General features: G+C 41.4%; 1 protein-coding gene across 1 annotated transcript in view; it reads left to right on the forward strand.

Annotated features, from left to right (window-relative positions):
* The window catches only part of LOC108804732 (protein argonaute-3), an 80632-nt gene that overhangs the window by 55317 nt on the left and 14929 nt on the right, over positions 1-10386 (forward strand). Inside the window, exons 9-13 of the mRNA XM_018576598.1 lie at positions 1478-1597; positions 3305-3427; positions 3881-4014; positions 5019-5203; positions 7941-8100. Of these exons, the coding sequence (XP_018432100.1) occupies positions 1478-1597; positions 3305-3427; positions 3881-4014; positions 5019-5203; positions 7941-8100 (722 nt within the window). The remainder of the gene's footprint in view (positions 1-1477; positions 1598-3304; positions 3428-3880; positions 4015-5018; positions 5204-7940; positions 8101-10386) is intronic.

The raw sequence follows: 10386 nt of genomic DNA on the forward strand, positions 1-10386 counted from the left end.
TGGATTCCAAAACCATGTATAATAATAGTGAGATCAAAGAATGCAAATGCGATTGTCATCCAGTAGCTCACAAACGCATGCATTTCACCATTTTAGAAGATGATCTTTATGAACTACATGGGGATTAAAGCGTACAGTTATTGGAGTGGTGTAAAACATCTGCACATTAAGCATAAGGCTTTTGCCCTATAACCAAAAAGTGGTGAGAAATGGTAGGTACTAGGGGTCGACCGATTATCAATTCTACCGATAATAGGGGCCCGGTCACCGGGCTGTGTGTTCATCTGCCGGCGCAAGATTCCGCAGCTGGATGTAAACAGAATATCGGTACTTCGTATTGGTTATCGGCCTGAAAGGTGGCCCATTATCGCTATCTGCTATGAAAAAAAAATAATTCAACCCCTACTGTGTACCATAACTGGCTTATACCAGGTAATGTAACAGAAAAGAGCTGAAGTCAGTGGGAAAGCAACACTTTAGGTAAAATAAAATGTGCAAAATAGATATATCTGGAGTTCACATGAACAAAAAGCATATTGGGTAGGATCCACATAAACAGAAACTAAATAAAAGGCGTTCATTGTCACCTAGTGACAAACATGTGGAATACAAAATGTAGCGTAATGGGTAAACCTGTGAACAGTCTGAGTCGGAGCATATGGTGGCCAGGGCTCAGCCAGAAGAAATACTGGTCAAGAAATACTATTGCCAAGGGCTATCAACCTCTTATCAATGCTAAACTAGCTGGATAAATGGTTACTAGTGCCTTTACTGTCTGTATAATTGCTCCAAGTCTGTAAATAATGAACTGAAAATAAACATGATAACCCAAGATCTTGTACGTTTATAAACCAAGTCAGCATTAGCAGCTCCTAAGTTTCTGTTTGGGCAGGTTGCCTTTGAAACAAAACAAAATACAACGCTAAGCAATTTAATAAAAAAACATTTTTAAACGTATTGAAACAAATTCACATTAAAAAAATCTAGAAGTTGAAGAAATTTAACTAAAAAGTCCCCAAAACAGAACATAAGTAGTGCCAAAACCAAAGTGCTCTTCACCTGCACACCTCTATGTAAAAGATGCAGTCACCAGATGCTTGGGACCCCCTTAAAATAAAGACTGTCTTAAGTGCTTGATGATAAGGTTAGTATTTGATGAAAGCATACTTGCCAGTACCTTACGAGTCCAACAGCAAGAGAGGATAAAGGGATGCATACATTGCGTTAAAATGTCTTTTAAATTAAAGCCACATACAAAGATTTCACTCACATCTGTATGTGCTATGTTCTGCACCATGGAATGTACAGTGTAGCCTTCTGGAGTTCCAAATGTATAATTTTCCTTTTGGTAAAGGGTTTAGAGAAATGTTTACACTGCTCTGTCTTCCTGCAACATTATTAAATGCCCTTTTCATTGTACATTGCATTTTGGTTTGTCACACAATCATGTGAATGAATTTCTGTTGTGTGTATCTAGGTTTGTAACATTGTAGCTGGCCAACGATGTATCAAGAAGCTGACTGACAATCAGACATCCACTATGATCAAAGCAACAGCTCGGTCTGCCCCAGACAGACAGGAGGAGATCAGCAGGCTGGTGAGTGGTTACATTTTGGCCAGGAGAATAAAGCTATAATGACTATTTTTTTTAAGTTTGTCAGTTTTTAAATTTGATTTATTTAAAAAACAAAAACAAATTACCTTTTGTCTCGTTTGAAGCCTTTTTCCTGTAATTCAAATGTCAGACTCTATAATGCATTGAGTATTGGTTGTGGGGGTTGGCTCTCAGAAACATCATGGCTTGTACTGACTCCCAAGGGAAACTGTAATGGTTTTGGGTTAGTCTTTGTTTTACAAAAAAATATTTACTATATCAACTTATTTAGATGCATAAGTACCTATGATATTTGGTGTTGAGAGAAGCCAACACAAGTGGTTTGCCCTCAGGCTCTGTCTGCAAATATCTGTAGAGAGCAGCGTGAACAGAACAGGACGTAACTGAGGTGGGGTCACTCTTGGTTCTCATTTAGTTGAGTATAAATCGTAGTTCATCAAGGGACCCATGATTAGTAGTTATTCGGACACAATTGGGTTATGCTGTTGCCTTCAGGAGGTTTGGTAGACACTGGCAAAGGCAAAAACAAAAGTTTAGCCAATCCCCGTATAACCCTGGCTCTATCTGTCTGTGCTCCGTTTTACACCCTTTTTCTCAGCTCTGCTGAGCAAAATTCTTTTCAGATCTTTTACTGTTTTTCTCTCATATCAACATTCTCAGTACTTTGTAGATTTTCTTTTTCTTCAATCAAGACTGTAATTAAGCTGCTGATGCTAGTCTCCTCACAGCAGTTATTCGTATTGACGAAAGCTCAATGCTACCTTGGAGGCCATGCCTGCATTTTTTTTTTTTAAACTGACTTTAAAAAGGCACAAAATACTTTTTTCCGAAGGTAATTGTTCTCTCCTTTTCCTGATTGTCTGTCTGCCTCTTTACGCTAAACATTGTAACTGTCTTTATTGTGTTTCACACCATTTCCATGCAGGACTCAAATGCCTGTCACCGGATTCTTGTATCTTATATTGACAAGGCTCTGTTCAAGATTCATATCCTTTTTATTTATTTTTTTCCCTACTCACAGGGATATTTTCCTTTTTGTTACTTCTGTCCTCCTCTGGTAGATGAACAAGCCCAGCAACTCTGTTTAACAATTACAGTTTTGCCTACATGAGAAAATAGTCTATGGATCCTTATGCCATATATTGTAAAAAGAAAGAGGAGCTTTATTATTACATCATACTGATTTTTCATATATAATCAGACACATTGGGGGGAATTTATGAATGTATTTGCGGTAACTGTGAAAGCGGGTTGTTTTCTGGATATATACACCCTTTTTTTTATAGAGATGACTTATGCTATTCTTGTTGTTTCTCTTTAAATAATTCCTTCCCATGCACATTGGATTTATCTACTGATGAGGCTTTTGTTTTTATTATTTATTTTTTTACAATGAATCTCCCTTCTCCAGGTCAGGAAGTATGGTTATTTCCTCCATCTTCCAGCTGTTCACTGGTTATTTTTGGTGAGGACACATGGTTTTAACCATGTATTTAGCTGATGGCCTGGCATTCAGCTTTAAAAATGGTGAAGCGAATACATTGTACAGTAAATTCAATGCGTGTATCTGCTGCGATGAATTACATTGCTCTGGATCTCTAAAGCTTTATAAATATGAGAGTGAATAGTGTGCATAATTTTTCATTTGTTTATATGCATATCTGACTTAAATCTTTTTACAAAATTCAGGTTAGAAGTGCGAATTATGACGCAGATCCCTTTGTTCAAGAATTCCAATTTAAGGTGCGGGATGAAATGGCCCATGTGACAGGAAGAGTACTTCCAGCGCCAATGTTACAGTATGGCGGGAGGGTATGTAGAAAACACTTCTGTCCAATTTAGCACTGCCTTGTTAAAGAGGTATTTGCCTTAGTCCCATCTATGTGTGAAAGGAACTATGGAATCCTAGATTTTTTTTTTCTCTACCTCCGGTGGTTTTGGTATATGAGAAATGTACAGATTATCCTGTTTAAAATATTTTATCAGAACCTCAGAAGCTACACATGCAGACTATTTAAGTAAGATAGTGATGTAGCAACCAGCCATTTAGCTCTTTTAAATGATCTGACTGGAGTATATTGGAACTGTAAACATTAGGGACATAGCAGTTATCACATTTTCATTGTTCTTTACTCGGCTTTGTTACACAAAGCCAGATAGTATGTTTGCAAGATCTTGCACAACTCTGTAGTTGCTATAATTTACATGACTGATTATACATTTTTTTCCCTCCTTTTTGTTCTTTTAAATATATTGGTTCTCCAGAATCGCACAGTGGCAACTCCGAGTCATGGGGTCTGGGACATGCGGGGAAAACAGTTCCACACTGGTGTGGAAATCAAAATGTGGGCCATTGCATGTTTTGCAACGCAAAGGCAATGCAGGGAAGAAATCTTGAAGTAAGTCCTAAAGAATGCAGTAAAATACTTTACAAGATGTTGTAAATTTCCAAAACCAAGCTTTAAAAATTGTCTGCTGCTGCTTCACCACATCATGTTGTAGAGCATGTTTCCTCTGACAGTACAATATTACTATTTTATAAAATGCTTTTGAACCATTTCATGACAGGCTTCCAAGTTTAATTGGTGACTTTTCTGTCGGAAGGTTTTTAACTAGCAAGACATGCACCCATATGCAGGGCTGGATTTACTTCTCAGGAGCCTGTAGGCACAGAAATCTGAAGCGCCCCCCCCCCCCCCCCCCAACCAGCCATATTCAACAGCCAACACCAGATGTTACCGGCACCACCTCTGTAGGTGGGGGACTCTGGCTGATCCTGATGACAGATGGGGGGTTGCCTTGTGTATGGGCTATATCAGGACATGCCTCCTCTCCACCTGCTTCCTCCTCTTCCTTTTTGCTCTCCTTTTACCTTCTTGGCTGCTGGTGAAGGATGGAGGGGGAGGGAGGGGATAGGGAAGGATGGGAGTGTAGCAAGGACAGGGAGGAGTTGGGGGCATGTCTGATCCAAGGGAGAGGCGGGGACAGTGCAGGGAAGGAGGACGGGACTCCGGTAGCACAGGGAATGATTGACAGCTCCATTCAGTCTTGGTGAGGCTGGGGGGACTTACAAAAAAAATATACTGACAGGCAGCATTCCCCATTGCCTAGTGGGGAAATCTGGCCCTGCCCATATGACCACAAATCTTACATGTTTGGCTACATGCACACTGTATCTTGCATGGAAGGCCAAACTCATGATGGTGTGGATCTGGTGGACTGGAAGGCTGAATTTCCCCAAGTAAAGATCTGTCAACATTAATCTATACAGAGAGCAAAGACTTTATCTAACAGCTGTAGTAATCACCTCCTTGTTTCCTTTTTGCTTATTAGCTGGTAATGTATTTATGCTAAAAATTGTATTGAAAACCGAGCTGTACTAAGTCTGTTTCTTTTGTAATAGGGGATTCACAGACCAGCTGAGGAAGATCTCAAAAGATGCAGGGATGCCCATCCAGGGTCAGCCATGCTTCTGTAAATACGCGCAGGGCGCGGACAGCGTGGAGCCAATGTTCAGGCACCTCAAAAACACTTACTCTGGCCTCCAGCTCATTATTGTCATACTGCCAGGAAAAACACCAGTATATGGTAAGAATTATTTATTTTTTGTTATCCTGGTGTCGTAGGTATTCATTTCCAATAGTAGTGCAAGGACTTACTAGTTTGAGGTCCTTTACCTTGGAGCATATGTTCGTATAATTAATAGCAAACACAAGTTTTATTTTATTCCTTGTGATATTCAAATTAAAGGGGAACTATGGGGTAAGTGAATTACACTCATCTCCATAGTTAGAGCCGACGTGTGACATTGAAACTGTGACACGTCTGCTTTATTGATCAGGAAGTGAGCTAAAACATACCACCGCTCGCTCACTTCCTGATCATCTCCCTCCAGAGAAAAGTTTTAAAGTGTTTTATTCAAACCTGTTTACAGTTCTGAAACCCAAAGGAGGCATTCATCCAATCTAGGTTGTGGCCCTTTTCTTTTGGCCTTACCTGAGTGTGTTTGATAAAGGTCCTTGCACCAGTTTTGGGTATTCATCTCAGAGATATTTCTGTCATCAGATACTTAGACGGTTGCTGCGTGAGCAGACCTCCCTGGCCTTAAACTCCAATGTGTCAATCACACTATGGAAATGGAGATCTTTAAATGGATCCTGAACATAAAGAAGTCCTCTCTGATTCCATCCCATTGCTTTGAGTACTTGAGCCTTCTCTTGGATACTTTAGGCCAAGATCTTTCTGCCCAAGCTGGGACTGTTGGTACCCACCTTCAAAGAAGTTCCATTTGTTATTTCTACTCAAGAACTTTGTAAAGGAACATTCTCATGGTTTGAGACAAATTCAGCCTTTCTTTGAACAAGATGTTCCAGTTACATCCTCAAACCAAGATGCGTCTTCCTTTTTGGCACCTGAACAGAGGGCAGATTTTTTTTCTCTCCCCTTAAATGGAACATTGTCACAACAGTCTTCTAGGTTCAGGTGGAGTTGTGGGCCCTCAGTCTGTTCAGGGTTTAGTTTTAGAAAGAATGAATACTTCCAATCAACACCCTGGAGTTATGAGCAATTGGCCTGTCCTTTCATTGGACTCCCCCTTATGATCTATCGCCTGGTCCAAAATTAATTGGACTGTGACACATCTGACATTTGCATCAATCCTTAGGGGGCACTGGGAGTGATACAACAGAGTCAAGTCTATTCGGTACTGCATGGAGTTACATCTTTTCAGTAATCTCCATGGTGCACATACTGAGGTACAAAACTGGCAAGCAGATTTTCTTACCAGACAATGTCTGGACCCCAGAAATGGGCTCTCCATCAGGGGGTGTTCCAAGACATATGTCTGCATTAGAGCATGCGAGATGTGGATTTGCTAGCTTCTTGGTTCAACAAGAAGCTGGACAGATTTGTCTCCAGGACAGTGGACCTGATAATGCAGAAAAGATCTATGCCCTTCCTCCACTGAAGCTTTTGCCTTGCCTACTTTGAAGTATTGGAGCTTAGGGCGCTCTGTTAATTTTCATAGCTCTAGATTGGCCTCGGAGAGTATGGTACGCTTGAACTTGTTCGCCTGTCTGTTAGCCGACATTTCATTTGTCTGGATCGGTTATCTCAAGGACCAATCTTTCACCCTACTTCTCGTTCACTGGTTTTGACAGCCTGGCTGTTGAAACCCTGGATCTGAGTGACCGACGGTTTGGATTCAGTTAAGACCAAATATGAGGCTTGCAAGTCTACTTTCCTCAAGGCTTATCATTGAACGTGGAAGACGTCTTTTTAAAGGTGTGAGTCTCTGGGGATTTACCCACATTTAATGTCATTGGTTTCCCGTTGTTTGTTTCTTGTTGGGCTAGTTCACCTGTGTTTGGGTGTGCCATTCTGTCCCTCGGTTTTGACTGCTAGTTTTGAGCGCCCCAGGGTTGCTTATTAAACTGGACGATAGAGAAAATAGGATTTTTGTACTCTGTAAATCTCAGACCATTGAGTGAGACCACTACCTCCACCCATATGCTATTGTTCTTTCATTTAGACTGCCTGCTACATTTGAGCAGGTATTGGTGGTTAACCAAATCTAAGTTGTGTCCCTAGTGGACTCCAATAATTAATTTTTACAGTTAGTACAACATTTCTTTTTCTGCCTGTGTTTTAAAGCACAGAGGAATAGCTCACATTCTGCTATGGTACCATTCCTTCTGTTTATGGTAGATTCGTAGTTGCTCTACATCAGTTGTTCTTAATTTAAAGTCCTTTGAAACTTCGTTTCAGCCAATACAATAATTTTTTTTTCTAGTTTTGTATACCGTAGGGAAAGGTTAGGACCTCTTTTGAGCATTTTGTTATCTGTTGCACCACTGGAGTGATTTTCCCCTTCATTTGTGTGTTGAGACTGGGATAGAAAACAAAGGAAAAATTATTCTGCATATACCATATTGAAAATCAAGCTGCACATGCCATATTAAAAATCCAAAACACAAGGTTGAGTTGAGCTTTGTCACCACGGGCCCGGCAGAAGAGAAAGCATACAGAAAATTGTACTAAGTGCCATTAAGTGGTCTTAATCATTCTGGAGTGGTTTGCATATCCTAATCTCTTTAACTCTATATGAATGTATAGTATATAAAATGTAAGTACAATTTTATTCTGGTTGAAACAGATTGTGGCACTTATGCTGGTTGGTGTTTAAACATATTCTGTAAGGTATCTTGTTGATGCTTTTTCCTTGGGGGTGTGAAAATAATAGTATTAATGTAGTGTGGGATTCACTGAGTTTCTTACTTTACCACTAATCCATTGCTATCCATATATTTTTTCCCCCCCCTCTCAGCGGAGGTAAAGCGTGTTGGAGACACATTGCTGGGTATGGCTACTCAGTGTGTCCAAGTGAAGAATGTAATAAAAACATCTCCTCAAACTCTCTCAAATTTGTGCCTAAAAATTAATGTAAAATTGGGAGGGATTAACAACATCTTAGTCCCACACCAACGGTAAGAGAATGTTTGTTTTTCGTTTGTTTTGTGTGCAAATTTAAAATGTGTTCCTTGAGTGGCCACACTGCCTTCTCAAACTGTAATAAACTGTGAGTTTATACAAATGCACAATATAAAAGTTCACTTCTTTCAATGCAGAGTTAGCTTTCCTTGTTTTGCCCTGGAATACATTTCAAATGTATGATGAGTATAACCATTTTAAAGCTGAACTTGGTAATAATGTTTCTCCTTCTCCACCTCCATCTACTGAATCAAAAATACTTTTCTGCTTACTTTGCTCTTTTTGTGAAGAGATTCTGATTTATAATCCCTGTTAACATCATCACAGATCCTCTATCAGGAGTCTCACTGCAGCCTGTGGTGAGGGATTAGCAAGAAAGCCCTAGGTAGCCTTTGGCATAAGTAGGCATGCCCTGCCCCTTACTCACAGGCATCTCTCCACCACTCTCTCTGCCCTACTAGAGTCTGAAGCTACCTGTTGTTTAGAACTCTGACAACTCGGCAGTAAAAGATCAGGTTCTTACCCTTTAATATTCCCTACGTCTGTTCTGCCATCTCCATATGCTTGAGCTGTCACTTGCTAACTGATTAATTTGAGTGAAAAGCTCTTTCAGCATTACAGCACTGACAGTGTAATAACAGTTTTATTCACTGCAGCTGCCTGTACACCCACCTACACAGATTTCTAAGAGCTATGGGCTACAATGTATCACTTTTCTCCCTCTTTATGATTCCCTGTCCTTTCTTCTCTGCCACCAATCACGATATGTTGTTTTTAGTTTCTCAACTTGCCTGTAGAAATACAGGGGTTGGCGACTATAGGCATAGTAGCAAGTAGAACTAAAGCTTAAGAGGTAATATCATTCCTCTAGGAGGCCATTATTTTAAGAGGTCTTTTCATAAACATGTTTTGGATTGCCCTGTTTGTAGGTGTATGGCTGGGAGGGGGGAGAGCAAGACAACATTTGTGGTGCCACTTTATCTAGGGAGAAAACTCTAGCAAATAAACAAGAGTATGCTACATGGACAATTGCTCTTTCCACTCGGAATGGTCAGCTGGGGATGTCTGTGGAGTGCTACTGGTGCCTTTTGACATGGGGGTTTACGGCATCTCTTAAAGTGACACTTTATAGTATTCCCCTTTGCTCCTCCCACAGCAGCTACATAAAAGGTTATGTAAGGAGGTGATTAGACACGCCCAGAAGAAGTCTGTGGTGATGTGCAAGGAGGGAGGGGGCTGTGCTAGGGAATCGACTTTTCCTGAAGTAGTCACATTTTCTTGCAAGTTCAAAGGCACATTGTAAGTGAATACAAATATTTTATGGAGCAGGAAAACACTTAAAGTACACATTTAAAATAGTAGATTTTTCTTGTAACATGTAAAGAACAAATTACCACTTCCATTCTCATGCTAACTCCCCACCTATAGAGTATTGCAGGTGCAGATACTGAGCAAATTTCCACTCCGATATTTAAAATCCCATACAATAACTGCACTCCATGGTTCCTCACTAAATGTAAAAACTTTTATTCCATAATAACACACTGTCAATCTAGGGGTATCTAGAGACATGCTTAGAGGCAGTTGGTTTATGCCAGGGGATTGACAAGTGTTATTATGGAATAAGACATTTCTCTCCCGTTCATTGAAGGACACAGGGCAACAGATCGTAGATCCTGAATGGTAGGGTATATCGCCACCTGCAGGAGTAGGACGCTAGGCACATAACAAAAAGACAAGACAGCCTAGGGGCGGCCCCTGCTGGTGGCCCAACCCCTCACTTGCTGACAAGTCTCCAGTTTTTTGCCTAGCTTCAGGAGTAAGGAGCTAAAAAATTTTCTCTGAAGAATTTTTTTCCTTTCTTCCCTTTGACTTGATTTTTCTTCTAGCAAGTGTCCCCAGGGCGACAGGCTGGATGATTGTAGATCCTTGTAGTCTCCCCTGGGTGACCGACGAGCGCATGCAGACTCTGCTACGATGGGTCGGCTGCGACGGGTGGTCCTCCCCGACGCCTATGGGATTCGTCCCGGGGGGGCTTCTGACCGGGGGCTCCGGCCCACCGGTCGCGGCTCTCCCCGCAGGCTGGCGGCGCCGCGGCTTCGGTCGGGGGCGTTCTCCTGCCGGTACCCTGCTTCCTCTGGACCCTGGCGATAGTTCCTGCTTCCCTGGCGGTATGTATGTGGGGTCTCCGGTGGATGGCCTGAGGACCCGGATCTGAGGTAAGCTGGAGGCTGCGCTGTTCTCACAGCTGCAGCCTCCTGTGTCCTTCCTACCTCTCCCCC

The sequence above is a fragment of the Nanorana parkeri genome, unplaced genomic scaffold, assembly GCF_000935625.1.
Source record: "Nanorana parkeri isolate BGI_ZX_2015 unplaced genomic scaffold, ASM93562v1 scaffold70, whole genome shotgun sequence".
NCBI lineage: Eukaryota > Metazoa > Chordata > Amphibia > Anura > Dicroglossidae > Nanorana > Nanorana parkeri.